General features: G+C 36.5%; 1 protein-coding gene across 1 annotated transcript in view; it reads right to left on the minus strand.

Annotated features, from left to right (window-relative positions):
• Positions 1-18,893, minus strand: part of PROS1 (protein S) — a 59,922-nt gene that overhangs the window by 23,604 nt on the left and 17,425 nt on the right. The window contains exons 2-8 of the mRNA XM_066347158.1: positions 14,871-15,028; positions 11,842-11,866; positions 8,134-8,220; positions 6,244-6,366; positions 6,015-6,146; positions 2,433-2,558; positions 195-316 (exon numbers count right to left, since the gene is read on the minus strand). Of these exons, the coding sequence (XP_066203255.1) occupies positions 195-316; positions 2,433-2,558; positions 6,015-6,146; positions 6,244-6,366; positions 8,134-8,220; positions 11,842-11,866; positions 14,871-15,028 (773 nt within the window). The remainder of the gene's footprint in view (positions 1-194; positions 317-2,432; positions 2,559-6,014; positions 6,147-6,243; positions 6,367-8,133; positions 8,221-11,841; positions 11,867-14,870; positions 15,029-18,893) is intronic.

The following is an 18,893-nucleotide window of genomic DNA, read 5'->3' on the forward strand; positions in this document are numbered from 1 at the left end:
TAATTATTCCCAATTGGTTACAACTTTACATGACTATATTCAGTAAATAGATTGTGACTCAAAGCCTAAATGGAACGATAGCAATTATTGTAGAACATCTGTATTTTCCCCACTTAACTCAGCTCGTGGAAATAAGTACCTGGATCTCTTATATTAGAAAAGAGGTGTGAAGTTTTAGCATTGCAAAATGTTACCTCACAAGTCTTCTGATCTTGGGCAAGCCTGAATCCTTTCTTCCCATCACAGTAACAAGAATAACCTCCAGGGTAATTGACACAAAGTTGAGCACATATGTTCTCAGAACACTCGTCCACATCTGGAGTAAAAGAGAACACAACATAAATCTTACTATCTCCTAAATGCTCAATCCAATAGAAGGAGTATTCTGATTTTAATTTGAGATATCAATGGTAGTAAATTGTTAGTGAAAGAAATCTCTATGACATCAAATCACAGTTAAACGCTTGTATGACAGTTTAAATAAGTCACAAGTATAATTTCCATTTATTTACACACCTGAAACAAAAAGCTTAATGTATAAATTTTATTAATAATTTTAAAAGTTCACTAATTTTCTGATTTTGAATTTGAAGAAGAAAAAGACTGAGTCTCAAGTTAGTGGCATTTCTGATTATCTAATTCTGTTGAGACTATCTCCCAGTTCTTTGTTTTGAGGAGGGAGGGAAATGGAAGTTAGAAAGAGAAAGAAAAGATACCCTTTAACTGATGGTCAATGTAATTGAGGATTAAATGACAATATCAAAAACATCTGACTTTTAATAACGCAATGATTAATGGTGGCAATAAATTTAAGGATATAGCTTTATTTTTTTTCTTAACTTATCTTAAAAAAAAAACACAAAAAAACCTCACTGTGCTATATTACCTCCCATATTGTGAAATCTTCTATGTGGTCCCTGTTCCCACTCCATATTTTGAGAAAGTCATTCTTGAAAAGGTGTAATAATACGCTTCAGCTAAAGTCCACTCCAGAGCTCCTAAGATCCTTGACCTTTGCGATGAATGCACCCAATGAGATCTTTGACAATTGCCAAATTCATAAGTGCTATTATAACACAAAATGCTTTAAAATAGAACACCAAAATTAGTGATCCCTCAATACCATTAAATTTTCATGTTATGTGATTAAATAAAATATTTTGTCATATAAATCTATTTTTTTTTAATTGTCATTCATTAAATCAAAGTATAATATAGATGATGAAGTTGACTACCGATAAATCTGCAAATGCTTAGGCTTTACCGCTGTAATTTCTATCTGGAGCAGTGGGACCGTAGAAGTGGTGTATGTGGGGGGATATTTCTGGTGAGTGCCTGAAGAGGTAAGGTCTCAAAATTTCAAGAGAAGTAAATATACTTGACAAAACCCTATGCAAAAATTATTCACTTAGGCAAATTCATAAAGACTAAAAGTAGTTTAGAGCTTACCAAGGGTTTGGGAGAGGGAGAAAGGACAACTGATTGCTAATGGTTACAGAGTTCTGTTTGGAGCGACAAAAAAGTTTTGGAACAGAGAACGATAATGGCTGCATCACTCTGTAAAGTGTAAATAATGACACTAAATTGTACATTTAAAAATGGTTAAACAGCCACATTATATTTCACATAGAGTTTATCACAATAGAAAACTTCCTATTTATTTGATTAGTTTTAGCCATGGTATTAAATCATTTTGAAATCTTAAAAATGTATTAATTTATTTATTTTAAAGGAAGATGTGAAATAATTTGTATATATCCATGGTAAAAAATAACCCCTTAATACAGTCAAGCCACCTTAGGCACACACAGCGGTACCACTGCAGCTGCTTGAAGTAGTAACAAGTCCAAGGGCTTGCCCCAAATCCTCAGGCGCTGACATTACTAATCAGTACTTCTCTCACTTCTAAAGCTCAGGTATCATTTGGTTATAATTAGATTTTTATTTTATATGTATATAATTATAACAGAACTTTGTCATTTCTTCTTTTACAATAAATGACATACTGATCTTCAAACAGAAAATCATTGATAAGCTTGGCCTAAAACTGAAGGTTTCTAACCACCCTTGTTGTAACACCCACATGATTTTTAAACTTGTCTTTCTTGAAATCCTTTCTAACCTTCAAAATATTATTTAAGTGATGTGAAAATGTGTTTATGTTGCTTTTATCATATATAGAAGGTCTCCACTCCATATTTAGCTGAGTGGGCCAATCAGAACACATAACACTAAAGCTGAAGAGCATGTGTCTTCCAGACTTTTATTCTGGAAGGAAGCCAGTGATTACTCAATTGACCAAACTAGAAGATGGATTTTACCATATTAAAGAATCTGATTGTTGATGTCAAACAGAACCAGTGCTTCTAATATCAAATCAGGGTTGCAACCCACCCTCTCCATCATCAACAATGACACCACCACAACTCTACCTTCACAAGCCTTTGAGGTGGGATTGTATCTGTAGCCTTCAGCACATTCACATTCAAAGTCTCCTAGGGTGTTCTTGCACACAGCTGTGCCACAAATGCCTGGCTTCACAGTGCATTCATTCACATCTGTAAATGAAACCAATATATTAAAAAACATTTTTCCCATACCAGAAGATGCTAGCAAAGACCCTTTCATCTGTGTCCTGGATCTGGTTAATATATGAAATAAGACAACAGAGTGGCATGGGAATAACAATGTATTAAATCTATCATCATATTTTAGTTCACTAAATATGATATCTTTATGCAAATGCATAGAATTTGATTGATGTTTGCAATGTTCCTATGTAGCTATATAAAAGAGAGACAGGACTTTAGTTACTATCTTATCTACCAGGTCACAAGTATGAAAATAAATCAGATAAGGGGTTCAACATATTCTTAATATATATTCCTAAACATATGTTTCTGAAATGGGGCCATAAAAGTATATTTACTTCATAATATCACAATAAAATAAAAAAAAAATATGAGATAGCTCATCGGTCTTATTTGTTTTTTCCTTTGGAAATTAACAAGAGCTAAATCTGCATACCATTATTGTTGCCTAATATTCAAGAGTGATTCAAATTTTAAATGAAATTGAGTAAGGTCTCAAAATATTTATAGAACTGCAGTTAATACAATACAAATTTAGTGCTAAATTAATATTCCTCAAATTTCAGATGTATTAATTACATTACATAGTAAAGCAGGAGACCAAGTATTGATTGTAATTAGTTACTAGGTAAGGCCCTGTGGAAAAAAAACAAAAATAAGTGACAGAAATAGTTCAATGGAGATGTAATTATAAGTGAACTTTTTTTACTTGTACTCTCTGAAGAAGGGCAAATCCAGAATGAAAAATATTTTCTATTCTAAAAGGATAGGAGCTTAATTTTTCTGCAAACTAATAGCTAAAATTTCAGACATTACTCTATTTAAAATGACATACACAAAATAACAGAATCAATCCTTGGGTAAGGGAATTCTTCTGTATCTTGACTGCATCAGTGTCAGCATCCTGGGTGTGATAATGTAATTTGTAAAAGGTACTAACAGGGAAAACTTGGTAAAGGGTACATGGGTCTCCTTTTATTATTTCTCACTACAGCATATGAATCTACAATTACTTCAGTATAAAAGATTTAAATTTTTAAAAGAAAGTAAAAACACATACTTAAGTTAATTGGTCTGAGAAATATTGCAAGAAATTATTTAAGTAGTCTAAGTTCAGGTTATAGCACATTGATTTTATGACTTTATACTGACATCTAATGACTGATGAAAGTTTTATTCTTAAATTTTTAGACATTTACTGGCAAGCTGATCCAAGCATATCCACATCTTGGCAAAGGCCTTATTGTAGTATTTATATACCTATTCTTCTATCTTGTATTCTATTACTTAGGTATCATAGATAAAAAGCTATGTAAGTGAATATATACTTACATAGTATCATCTATGTTGATCATCAGGATCCTTTTTATTTATGAGTACTATTTGTAATAATTTACATATGTAAATATAAATTCAGTGGATAAGGATTAAATACTTTTTAATTAAAATATAAATCACAAATTTTTTTAGAACAGACTAAGTTTTTAAATGTAGAAGCATGACTGGCTATTATTTGCTTATGGTATGCATATGGTGTCCTGCATTATGTTTTTCTGTTCTAATGATATTGGTATTCTAAATTTCTAACCTCAAACACACTTTCAACTAGGCAGATGTGAAAGATATATGGTCATGAATTAGATATATGTTTAGAAGAATGTGTTAGTTAATATAGTTCACTTTAGTCATTTATCAGCACTTTAGACAATATTGTAGTAAACCTGACTACATTAAACACAATATGAGTGAGGGACAGACGATTTCTTGACTATGGATTCAAACTTGGTGGATTTACCAAAGCAGATATGAATGGTGTAAAACAAGAAAACTTTACATTTTAATTTGCTAAATGTTTTTTTACCAGTTCTAAAGGCAAAATTTAAATCCAGCTGGAAAATTTCATTTTTAGCCATCCACACACCTAGCGTGTACATTTGAAGATTTAGTTATCGTAGTTAAAGCTGTATAATGGAAAAAACATTATGCAGAGAGAAAAAAGTCAAAACTCATGGGGGAAAAAAGTATAAAGAAAAAAAATATATACAAGTGAAATGACTGTTACAAAACTAAAATGACAGGTATTAAGTCTGAAATTTAAAAAAAAAAATACATGAGCAATGAGGTGTTCTTAGTTGTATGAAAAGTAAGAAATCTTTTCCCCAAAACCACAACAGAAAATGAGGTGCAAGATTAAGGCTTTGTATTGGAAATTAGAAAGGTATTTCGGACAAGGAACTATAAAATACAGTGAAAGAAGTTACTAAGGATTGTGCTGGATTTCTTTGTATAGTGGTTTATATTATTGGAATATGTACTTATACAATACCATATATTTTGGTCATCAGGGACATTGTTATTTATGAGCACTTGTTGTAATAATTGACATACATAAATGTATAAATTCAGTGGATAAGAATTAAATACTCTAATTAAAATATAAATCACAAATATTATAGTGTCTGAAAAAAGAAAGTATTAACAATTTTTTTTTTAATTTTTATTGATTTTTAGAGAGGGGGGAGAGAGAGAGAGAGAGAGAGAGAGAGAGAGAGAGAGAGAGAAAGGGGAGGAGCAGGAAGCATCAACTCCCATATGTGCCTTGGCCAGGCAAGCCAAGGTTTCGAACCGGCAACCTCAGTGTTCCAGGTTGACACTATATCCCACTGCGCCACCACAGGTCAGGCAGTATTAACAATTTTACAAACACTGTAGTAGGCAAGGACTTACACTGAAACTTCCCTTTATCACCAGTAAAATTCTTCATTAACTTGTAATCATATGCATGCATATGCAGTAAGAAAACAAGAAAATATAAATAAAACACAATAGAGCATAGGACTGGGACTCAGAGGACCCAGGTTTGAAACCCTGAAGTCACAGGCATGAGTGTGGGCTCATCTAGCTTGAGTGCGGGCTCACCAGCTTGAGTGTGGGTTCACTGGCTTTAGCGTGGTATCATAGGTATGACCCCATAGTCACTGGCTTGAGCCCAAAGGTCACTGGCTTGAAGCCCAAGGTCGCTGGCTTGAGTTCAAGGTCGCTGGCTTGAGCAAGCGGTCACTCGCTCTGCTGTAGCTCCCCCCCCCCCATCAAGACATGAGAAAGCAATCACTGAACAGCTACGGAGCTGCAATGAAGAATTGATGCTTCTCATCTCTCTCTCCTTCCTGTCTGTCTGTGTCTATCTGTCTCTCTCTGGCTCTTTCTCTGTCAAAAAAATAAAAATAAAATAAAATATAAATAACATAATACCCTCTCAACAATAAATTAGTCCGATAATATCAGAAAACATCAAGTAGATAACCATGTGTACTTATTACAACAGTTTATAACCAGAGTTTTCCAAGAATACTGGGGAAATTTCTCTAACGGAATTTTGCTCGCACATGGTAAATACCTTCCTATTCACCTTCCTGCTCTTACCTCTGCAGTCCTTCTCATTTGGAAGTAAAACAAAACCACTTTTACAGGAACATTGGTAGCTTCCAGGTGTATTATCACAAATCTGACTGCAACCGCCATTTAAATTTGAGGGATCTTTGCATTCATTTATATCTAAAAGGAAGGAAATAAGTTCATTTTAAAGTGATAAAGCCTTCAGGAAACTTCTCAGGTGAGTGCAGATCAGATCAGGTGGGTTTATTACACATACCGTATTGACACTTCTCTCCTTGCCAACCTAATTTACAGATGCAAGTGAAGGCAGCTTGTCCATCTTTGCAGCTGATGTACCCATCTTCACTGCATGGCAGAGGATTACACTGGTCTGGAATGGCTAAAGGAAACGGACATCTATTTAATTTTTACTCCTGCCATAGTAAAATAATATTATAGGCCTTTTAATAGAAATCCTAAGCATGAAACTTCTAATAAAATTTAAAAATTGTAACTTCTTCCTTCAAATAATACTTTTTTATAAAATGCTGAGTCCATTAGACAAACCTTTACAATTACTTTGCAAAAGGAAAGTACCTTTATATTTGCCAATATAAACAGTATTTTATCATTGTAATTTAGATATTTTTTCGTATGTATTATCTTATTTGACCCTTAAAACAATTCCATGAATTATGCAGAACAAATAAAACTGCTCTCTATATCAATAGAAAAACAATGGGGGGACTTCTGATTGAGCTAAAAGGGAGTAACATGGACCAGATTTATCCTCCTGCCTTAAATAAATAAAACTCTGGCCAAAATACATGAAACAATGGTTTTCTGACATTAAACAACAGGTAGCAGAGTACTGTGATTATTATGGGAGGGGCATTTTCTACATAAAATGTCAGAGTACTTGATCAGTATCTCAAATGATGTTATGTCCATTTGTTTCTTGACTCATTTGTGGTTTCTCTCTCCTCACCAGACACTGCAGTGGTGCCTTGGTCCCTACACATTCCCACTCCTGCTTCTCAAGCCTTCCTAGTCAACTCTGCAGGTTCCTTCCAGCCTTCCAATACAGTGCCCTCCAGGGGTCCCCAAACTTTTTACACAGGAGACCAGTTCACTGTCCCTCAGACCATTGGAGGGCCGCCACATACAATGCTCCTCTCACTGACCACCAATGAAAGAGGTGCCCCTTCTCGAAGTGTGGTGGGGGACCGGATAAATGGCCTCAGGGGGCCGCATGCGGCCTGCAGGCCATAGTTTGGGAACGGCTGATAGACAATACTTCTGTTATTTGCAAAAAAAAATATTTTTAAACCCAGCTGAAATTTAATTACCGAATTTTTTGAAAACTGCCTTCATAAATTCATCAAGTTCTTTTTTGAGAAGTATTAATTAGGTATTAGTTAAAATGACAGAAAAATTAATCAGGAAATTCTTATCAAAACAGTTCCCTGTCCTTTGGTAAATTAAAAAAGAAAAATTGTGAATGAAATACACTATATGTGTTCAAAGGTTTTTACTTATGTAATTATAACCAACTTTAAATCACAGGAAATGCTGATGAATATCTAGATAAACTGACAATGCTGCATGTAAAATATTCATTGTGCAAACATCCCAATTTACCTCTTGCATTTTCACCTTTTTCTCTGACTCTTGGAAATGGGTAAAGCAGAGACAGATAATGTACCAGAATTATCACTCGATTCTCTATAAACTTCAGAGGGTGAAGGTTAATTTGGTATCATAACATTTTCCACATTTATCTTATCAATAACAAAAATAGAAGAATAAACATGGCTCCATTTTAATTTACTAATCCACTTGAACACTTGGTCATATAACATGATTATGCAACAGCCAAAATAAAGCTGTCAGGAATTAAATTCTGAAGTCAATGATCTGAAGCTTAGGAAACAAGGCACACTGTTCAATTTCAACATTAGGTGGAAAATTTATTTTGAATAAAAAAAGCAGCGTTTACATATGAAGAACATTCTTTCAAATGCATTTTGAGAATACCTCCTCGTTGGGCATAACCTTCAAGGGTTCATTTGTTCATTTTAAAACATTTTATTTACATGGGTATACCATACTTCACTTGCAGGTTTTTATTTGGTTCTGTTTTTAAATAGATAGTACAGGAGTTTACCATTCACACAGCTCCTTAGGTCAGGGTAAGCATCAGTTGACTGACGTGCAGAAGTAAATAATCCAGCTCGGAAAGAGCCAAGACAACCTGTAAATATAAACAAATGCAATCTTTTTAGAGTAAACCTGCTTACTCGATCTGAAGTTATGGTAGAAATTATGCAGAAAGGTACAATATTTATGCTCCTGTGGATTTACAGGGTTCAGCATTCAAAACAAGATTGCAAAAATACAGAATCATGAAAAATAGGTTTATGGAAGCCTCTCTTTCAGAAGAATCTTAAAGCCAGAAGTGAAAAGATCTTGGGTTGGCAAATAAATTTATTGCCACATAAATACATTCTTAATTCTGCAGCAGAGACCTACAGTTATCCTCAAATCTGTAGACCGGAGCCTAATTTAGAAAGTGTCTATAATTAAGTCAATAGAATGAGTTAGTGTTTCTCGTTGCTCTAGACAACTTCCAATTCTTTCAATGTTGCATAGAGACCAACATAATAATATTTGCTACTGCCTCATATTACAAATAAAACAGGTATACTGCACTTACTTTATTCCTCAGAACAACTCTATGGAATTGGATATGGCAATCTGGCAGAAAGAACAGGTGAAATAATGGAGATGAAATACTTATGGTTTTTAAAGTAACTGGGTGTCACTTAGTGCCAAGAATATAATATTTAATAGCCACAGAAGAAACAGTATGTATACCACTTCACTATGCAGTTAGTCACCAACTTACTAAAAAAAAAAAAGATGGATTTGATTATCTTTTGCTGAGAAACAAACCCCCAAATTAGTAGCTTAAAATAATCTTTCTATCGTGCTCATGACTTGTGGGTCAGATATTTGGAAAGGGTTGGGTTGGGCTGTTTGTGTCTGCTGCACATACTGAAGAATCCACCTCCAAGATGGCTTTTCATTCACATGTCTGACGGCTCAGGCTCCTTGGCATCTCTGTCTCCATTACAGTCTGCCCTGCTGCAGGGCTTCTCCATGTGGCTGAGTTTCTCTTAGCACGCCGGTATTAATCTGGCACTTCGTTCACATCAGCTAGCTTTCAAGGGGAATAATGCGGAAGGTGCCAGTGCAATGAGGAGGCATTTTGTCACGTCCACCATTCTACTGATGGAAGCAGTTCCATGTTTCCCATAGACTCTAGGGGGACAGATGGTAAGCATGAACTCCATATAGTGGATGGGAAGCAGCAAGATGACATTGCAGAAGAGTATGTGAGATGGGAGATATGTTGGCAGCCGTTTCTGGAAGCCGCAATTATGACAGATGGATTTAATGGCTCATTTGAAGTCAATGTGCATATTAGTTTCATGTTGCTGTTGGGACAAATTACTATAATCTTAATGGCTTAAAAAAACATGTTTATCCTCTTATAGCTAGAGGAACCAGAAGTCTCAAATTAAGGTCTCAGCAAGGCTGTATTCCTTCTGAAGACTTCAAGAGAGAATCTACAGGAATGGGCAAAAGTAGGTCTACAGCTATAATACAAATAGATAATACAACAATTTATAGATAACAATACATCTATACACGGGGCCGATGCTCTATCCGCTGAGCCAGCCAGGGCCAAGACTTAAATATTCTTTCTCCAAGTTCATTTGTCCTTCTTCCTGAATCACTCAATCCCAGAATTAACTAATGCATTAGGATTCCTCCTAAGTGAGAAAGCTGCATTTTGCACTTCTGGACAGTGAATAACAACCAAACTTTGAAAGACCTTAAGTGGGAGGTCCAAGTGAAATATTTCATAGGGGGATTAGCATCCCAGGATAGACTACAAGTAGATTTAACCCATACACCTCATACACATGATAATGCTTTTATGGAAATCTGCAGTTAGAATTAGAGTGTGGAGAGTCAGTTGCATGGGTACTCCAAATCATAGCACTGTTTCAAAAGGAGAAATGTACCCTCATGTTTATGGCAGCATTGTTCACAATAGCGAAGATCTGGAAACAGCTCAAGTGTCCGTCAGTAGACAAGTGGATTAAAAAGCTGTGATACGTATATACAATGGAATACTATGGGGCCATGAAAAAGAAGGAAATCTTACGTTTTGCGACAACATGGATGGACATGGAAACTATTATATTATGTTAAGTGAAATAAGCCAGGCAGAAAAAGAAAAAAATCATATGACCTCGCTCATTTGAGGAATCCAATGAACAATGTGAACTGAGGAACAGAATAGAGACAGAGGAGGGATCAAAGGGACCAGAGGAAAAGAGAACAGAGAGAAAGGGATGATAGGATGGGATAAACCTGAAGGGAAGGGGGGAGGGCGTGATGGGGAGGGGAGCAAGGGAGATGTTGAGGGGAATATGGGGACGGGGGGAATGCATTTGGGGCAACACTAGAATCTATGTAAACACAATAAATTAAAATCAGTAAAAAAATAAAATAAATAAAAAACTGTAACTAAACCCTCAAATTTTAAGAGAAATGAGGTAATAAGTTATTTGCAAAATTATATTAATAAAATTTAAGTTGCATAGTAATTAACTCCATCAGAGTACATTTGTACTTTTTTTCTAAGGAAGATCCACTTTTCATTTCTCCAGCGCTTGCAACTCAAGCTGACTGGGATAAGAGTGAAGTGGAAAGGTGCACAGACGGATCATATTCTAAGCCTAAGGAGAACAGAGAGCACACTTCTGTGGTCTGGACCTACACAGAATCCCATCAGAAAGAGGTGAGCCAACTATACTCAACTTTTACTGCTGAGAGATGCTGACAACTATCGCAAGTGATATTGATATAAATGTTTTTATATTTGCTTAAAGCAGACTGAAATCTTGTTATCTTTAATTGATATTTAGTTGAGATTATCTCATCTGTTTGGGTATAGAAATGACACCTCACTCCTTCAGAAGCCAGAATTGTGAACAAAAGCAAAACATAGGGAGGTATGCTGTAGAGAATGATGAAATGATGTTTTCGAGAGAATAGTTGTTAATAAGTTCAATAATTATTTATGCCACAAACTCTGGAGAATACAGCGATTTTCTTTTTCATTAAAAGATAACCCATGACCTGCCCTGGTAGGTTGGCTCAGCTGTAGAGTATCGGCCCAGTATGTGGCAGTCCCTGGTTCGATTCCCAGCCAGGGCACACAGTAGAAGCACCCAACTGCTTCTCCACTCTTCCTCCTCTCCTTTCTCTCTGTCTCTCTCTTCCCCTCCCGCAGCCAAGGCTCCACTGGAACAAAGTTGGCCCAGGCACTGAGGATGGCTCCATGGCCTCTGCCTCAGGTGCTAGAATGGCTCCAGCAGCAATGGAACAATGCCCCAGATGGGTAGAGCATTGCACCCGGGTGGGCATGCCGGGTAGATCCAAGTCGGGAGCATGTGGGAGTCTGTCTGCCTCCCCACTTCAAACTTCGGAAAAATATAAAATAAATAAATAAATAATAAGATAACTCATGATCTAAATATTAAATTAGCATTAGACCAATGACTATGAGAAAAACAAGAAATTGAAAAAAGTCAAAATACCACAGGGAAGTCAAAGAAGCACTCTAAATTTTTCTATATAACTTGAATAAAAAGAGAGCTATACTGCATACAGAATGGAATCTTACAAAGCTAATGAAATTATATTAAATGAAATATACAGGTAAAGGATGCTCCTTGATCATCTCTAAGTTTGCTTCCATTTCTAAAATTATACAAATGAAATCCTTTGAACTTACCTAAATATTTTGGATAAAAATATTCCTAGAAGGAAAAAAAATAAATAATCTTAGCAAACCTAAATTTCATTATAGAGTCAAACAATTTTAAAATGTGTTATAATAAAGATGCAAATAAATTACATTTAACTGTAATTTCCACATTATAGGACTTTTTCCATAGTAAAATATACCAGGAGTAGATAACTAATAACATTAAACTAGTAAGATGCTTAGGCTTAAGGCAATATTGATCAATTAAATCATGCATCAAAAGCTTCTAGTCCAAAAACAGGTTCTTCTGAAGCTAAAATGTAATCATATTAGCCCCCCTTTTGTAAATCCTTTTTTTCTGTAATGATTATACATCCATTTGACACATTTCATGTCACATACACAAGACTCAATGTTGAATAACACTGACATCATTTGAAGTGAACTGAAGTGGATATTTATCTTTTAGCATCATGGTTACCATTAATACCTTCCTTACTAATTGATTATTAACCAAAAATTTGTTTCTTAATCCAATCATAAGTTGGACTAAAAAATGCACTTTAGCAGGTAAAGAAAAATGTTAAAATGGATTTCTAATAGTAAGGTACTTTGGCTGGTTCACAAAAACCTTCTTAAGCCATAATATATCTAATGTGTCACATTAATAGCACAAGAACACCTCATGAGAAGGCAGTGTTTCTACACAAAAGCTTTCTCAAGCACAAAACATAATTTCATGCAGTACAGGGTCAGAAGTCCTCACTGTTGCCTCCTCTCACATATAAACCTACACAACTCTTATTTACCAGTTTCTAAGGACAGAGTCTCCCACCAAGTATTTCAGACAGCAGTGTTTTCTTCTACAGAACAAAAGCCGGGAGGCTAAGCAACAATGAATGGGTTCAAAAGGAGATTATGTGCTGGGTGAAAGGGATATATTAAGAATAATAGGGCTTGGCTGGTGGTGCTGCAGTGGATAGAGTGTCGACCTGGAATGCTGAAGACCGAGGTTCAAAACCCCAAGGTTGCCAGTTTGAAGTTTGAGCTCAGGCTCACCAGCTTGAGCATGGGTTCATCGGCTTGAGCATGGGATAATCTACAAGATCCTATGGTCACTAGCTTGAGCCTACAGGTTGCTGGCTTGAAACCCAAGGTCGTTGGCTTGAGCATGGGGTCACTGGCTTGGCTGGAGCCCCCTGGTCAAGGCATATACAAAAAGCAATCAACAAACAACTAATGTGCTGAAACTACAAGTTGATACTTCTCATCTCTCTCTTCCTGCCTCTCTCTCTCTCTTTAACTAAAAAAAAAAAATAAATTAAAAAAAATAAATTAGGAGGAGGTAACAATAGGATATAGGCTAGAGGTTGGGAATATGGACTAGGGTATTAGGACATAAACATAGAGTGGATGGGGCAGGATAAAAGTAAGAAGCAGTAACAAATGGTTTTTCTTTCTTTTCATTTCTCTCATTTCTTCTTTTCTGCCCTATCTTTTTCTCTCCTGTCAATGAGATTGATGTCAGAATGAGTGGATGCGAGGAAGCACATTGACAGGTTTCCCTTCTGCACTATCTTCCCTTCTCTGGATTATGGTCTTCGGCCTCACTTACCATTTGCTACTGAGATACTAAGGCGTAAGAATATATCTACAATGTCAGAATACATACTCAAGTATTTATGTGTGATATAGTACGATATCTCAGGCAGACACACTTGCTTTAAAATAGTCCAGCAGAATAAAATAAAATTAGAGTGTGCGGAGTAGAAAACAGGCCAAACAAGCATGGCAGGTCGTTGATCATTGTTGAAGAGGGAAGAAGGTATATTGGGGTTCATTATATTGTTCTCTGGTCTATATTTCATATTTCTATAATAAAAATAAATGTGTGTGTCTGTTTCCCACAAAATAAGAATACCTGTATAGTGTGTGTAAGAAAATTTTTTTTTTTTTTTGCCAACTGCTTATCCACAAAAGCAACAAAATTGAGAGAACCATTTTGATTCAACCGCAGAGAGTACTAAAAGTTAATCTTTGGATACCTTGGAAAAAAATCCTTTGAACCCATTAGGGTAGGTGGAGGTAAAAGTTATTACTGTCCTGGACAAATGCTCCAACTATTGAGATGGTTATTGTTCATCATCTCTCAACTAATCTCATGATACCAAGAGCCATGGCAGAAGTAAAGGAAGTACTCTGTAAATGTTTTCTCACTCATTACCATTTGGTTAGATAGTTTATATCAGAAATAATATCTCAGGTAGCCATAAAGGTTATCAAACTTGAATTCTTAGAGGCACTTTTCATACTCTCGCTACCAGCAGGATATGTTAGAGAATATCCTACCTTAGGAAATAAGAGGACTAAAGATAAGGTCAGATATCTGTATCATATTTAGGGACATTTATGATTAGGTTTTTCTAAACTAGCTTGGGAACTTTAATACACTAAGATGTAAATTGTAACCCTAAGAATGACTGATGATATAAAATGGCTCAGGAATGTTCCCAAGGATGTATGAGATAAAATATACTCAGGGAACACTGAATGAATCCTTCAGTACACATTTACTAAGTACCTATTATGTAGCAAGTTCTAGATTAAAGACTGGTTAAAAATGATAATATTTATAGAAAGATTTAATAAAGTATAGTGATAACAATGCAATCACATGCTCAAGTGTACTCATTCATACACATGTGCGCACACATTACTTGAGATGTCCTCCCTCCTCACCTGATACTATCGAATTCTGGTTGGGAGAAAGTATTTACAAACCATGAGGTAGATACTCTTTGCTGGAAATGAGGTATAATTAAATTATAGTTTGGTCAAAGCACATTGCTTCTAGCAATAGTGTCTTCCTAACTAGTCCACTTTCCTTTGAAGGTACTTCCTTCTGAAATGCTACAGTGGTTACACATGAAACAAGATATATACACAATCATTAACATTAAAAAAAAAAGCACCACAATACACAGAATCGAGCTGGAAATGTTCTGTCTGTAATTGTACATCTAGGTGTGCTAACATAAATTTTTATGAGTTCTTACCGTTTCAGGCTCATTTTCAAACACCTCCCTGGCTTCTTCTCTATTGCACAGTTCTTCGATGCATTCTCTTTCAAGATTACCCTTTTTGGTTTCTTCAAATATAGTGTTTGCACGGCGTTTTCTAACCAGAACTTGTGAAGCATGCTGCTTTGACAAAACTAAAGGAAAAATAAATTTATATAAGTAAATCTTTCATTTTTCCATGTAAAATATTTTATTAAACAATGAGAATTAAATCATTTTATTCCTGTAAATTATATGACATTTAAAATCAGTATGGTTGAAGTGAGAAAAAGTGCCGATACATATAGCAATTTGGTTAACCATCCAAGGAGCAGGTTTAATATAGAGTTACAGCACTTATGTAATGACCTATACAAATTACTCAAGTTCCTGCTTGAGGTCATACATACCAGACAATATTTACTGTTTACCTTATAACTACATTGGAAATGGCACCATGCTATTTTTTTTTTCTTACAGAGACGGAGAGAGAGTCAGAGAGAGGGATAGACAGGGACGGAAAGATGAGAAGCATCAATCATTAGTTTTTTGTTGCGACACCTTAGTTGTTCATTGATTGCTTTCTCATATGTGCCTTGACTGCGGGCCTTCAGCAGACTGAGTAAACCCCTTGCTCAAACCAGTGACCTTGGGTCCAAGCTGGTGAGCTTTTGCTCAAACTAGATGGGCCCGCACTCAAGCTGGCGACCTCGAGGTCTCGAACCTGGGTCCTCGGCATCCCAGTCTGACGCTCTATCCACTGCGCCACCGCCTGGTCAGGCGCATCATGTTCTTTCCATACCATCATTAAGTTTTAATAGAAAACTTACAAAATCACTTAAGTGGAAGTAGTGTCCAGTCAGTTATTTAAAAGATACTTGATAGACCTGACCAGGCGGTGGCGCAGTGGATAGAGAGTCGGACTGGGATGTGGAAGGACCCAGGTTCGAGACCCCAAGGTCGCCGGCTTGAGCGTGGGCTCATCTGATTTGAGCAAGGCTCGCCAGCTTGGACCCAGGGTCGCTGGCTCAAGCAAGGGGTTACTCGATCTGCTGAAGGCCCGTGGTCAAGGCACATATGAGAGGGCATTCAATGAACAACCAAGGTGTCGCAACGAAAACTGATGATTGATGCTTCTCATCTCTCTCCATTCCTGTCTGTCTATCCCTCTCTCTGACTCTGTCTCTGTAAAAACAAACAAACAAACAAACAAAACAAAAACAAAACAAAACAAAAGATACTTGATAGGTTTCCACAATTATTCACACAAACAGGAAAATAAAAATTCATAGTAAAATCAAGTCAATACAGAAGGCTCTTGAATCCACATGGACTAATCCTATCACGCCCTCTGTTACCTTCTTCATCCTCAGAAGGGCATTTTAAGCCCATAAGGAATGTCCCCCATTTCTTTGCTCTTCTTAACATAGTTATCTATATTTATAGGCCCCACATCCTGCCCTTCTATTCTTTTGCACACTCACACCAATCAGGCTTGTCTACGAGTCCACCATGCCACCAGGCTGCTTTTATCAAAGTCACGATACTAACTCCAATGGTTAATGACCAGTCATCATTTTATATATATGGCCTACCAGCAATATTTGACAGTGTTGATTACTGCTTCTTGGATACAATATTTTAACCTAACTTATAGATCACCAGGCATTCCTCATTATTTTTCTATCTTATTGGCTAGGTCAGCCTGATCTCTGGTGGTGCAGTAGATAAAACGTCGACCTGGAATGCTGAGGTCACCAGTTTGAAACCCTGGGCTTGCCTGGTCAAGGCATTTATGAGAACTAATGCTTCCTGCTCCTCAACCCCTTCTCTCTCTCTGCTCTCTAAAGTGAATCAATAAAATCTAAAAATATATATATTAAAAAAAAGTCAAACAACAGCTCAGATAAGGGCCTAATATCCAAAATATCCAAAGAACTCATAAAACTCAACAACAAACAAACAATCCAATAAAAAAATGGGAAGAGGACATGAACAGACACTTCTCCCAGGAGGAAGTACAAATGGCCAACAGATATATGAAAAGATGCTCATCTTCTTTAGTTATTAGAGAAATGCAAATCAAAACTGCAATGAGATACTACCTCACACCTGTTAGATTAGCTATTATTAACAAGACAGGTAATAGCAAATGTTGGAGAGGCTGTGTGGAGAAAAAGGAACCCTCATACACTGTTGGTGGGAATGTAAAGTAGTACAACCATTATGGAAGAAAGTATGGTGGTTCCTCAAAAAACTGAGAATAGAACTACCTTATGACCCAGCAATCCCTCTACTGGGTATATACCCCAAAAACTCAGAAACATTGATACGTAAAGACACATGCATCCCCATGTTTATTGCAGCATTGTTCACAGTGGCCAGGACATGGAAACAACCAAAAAGCCCATCAATAGATGACTGGATAAAGAAGATGTGGCACATATACACTATGGAATACTACTCAGCCATAAGAAATGATGACATCGGATCATTTACAGCAAAATGGTGGGATCTTGATAACATTATACGAAGTGAAATAAGTAAATCATAAAAAACAGGAACTGCATTATTCCATATGTAGGTGGGACATAAAAGTGAAACTAAGAGACATTGATAAGAGTGTGGTGGTTACAGGGGGAGGGGGGAAAGGGAGAGGGAAAGGGGGAGGGGGAGGGGCACAAAGAAAACTAGATAGAAGGTGACAGAGGACAATCTGATTTTGGGTGATGGGTATGCAACATAATTGAAAGACAAGATAACCTGGACTTGTTGATCTTTGAATATATGTATTCTGATTTATTGATGTCGCCCCATTAAAAAAATAAAATTATAAAAAAAAAAAGTCAAGCCCTGGCCAGTTGGCTCAGTGGTAGAGCATCTGCCTGGTGTGTGGGTATCCTGGGTTCAATTCCCAGTCAGAGCAAGAGAAGAGCCCATTGCTTCTCCACCCTTCCCCCACTCCTTTCTCTCTCTCTCTCTCTATCTGTCTCTTCCCCTCCCACAGGGCTCCAATTATGTCAATGGTGTAAGAATTTTCCTTTTTAATACTACTCTCATCAATCCACTCAGAAACTTCTGCTTGTTGTCTAAGAAGCAGCAAATAGTAATGCATGATCACAGTTCTGAACATTGAGATTTCTTTGATCTAAGTTGTATATTTGCTGTTTATTAGCTTTATAATGTAAGGCAAATATTTTGCATGCTCTTTACCCGAGTTGGATTATCTCTGAGACAATGAAGGTTATGATGTTTCTTCTAGTTTGTAAACTCATGAGGCATTCCTTTAAACCACCACTTTGATTCTCCCTGAACAGTTGAAAAACTTCCCTTTTACAAACATGAATATAGTTTGTAAAATATAGTTTGCTCCACAAGGCTCCATTGGAGCAAAGTTGGCCCAGGAGGTGAGGATGGCTCCATGGCCTCCGCCTCAGATGCTAGAGTGGCTCTGGTTGCAATGGAGCGATGTCCCAGATAGGTAGAGCATCGCCCCCTAGCAGGCTTGCTGGGTGGATCCCAGTCAGGCGCACGCAGGAGTCTGTCTCTCTGCCTCCCCACTTCTCACTTCAGAAAAATACAAAAATAAAAATAAAAAATCAAAGTCTAATGCACATAGTTAACAAACCATAAGCATCACTCTTTGGCATTTCTTTCTTACACGATATTGATATTTAAGAATATTTATTTCCCTAAAAGGGCCCCAAAGCAGGACACAGACCAGGTATAACAACATAGAGTTTTACAAACTATATTCATGTTTGTAAAAGGGAAGTTTTTCAACTGTTCAGGGAGAATCAAAGTGGTGGTTTAAAGGAATGCCTCATGAGTTTACAAACTAGAAGAAACATCATAACCTTCATTGTCTCAGAGATAATCCAACTCGGGTAAAGAGCATGCAAAATATTTGCCTTACATTATAAAGCTAATAAACAGCAAATATACAACTTAGATCAAAGAAATCTCAATGTTCAGAACTGTGATCATGCATTACTATTTGCTGCTTCTTAGACAACAAGC

This window comes from Saccopteryx leptura, chromosome 8 (assembly GCF_036850995.1).
Source record: "Saccopteryx leptura isolate mSacLep1 chromosome 8, mSacLep1_pri_phased_curated, whole genome shotgun sequence".
Lineage (NCBI taxonomy): Eukaryota > Metazoa > Chordata > Mammalia > Chiroptera > Emballonuridae > Saccopteryx > Saccopteryx leptura.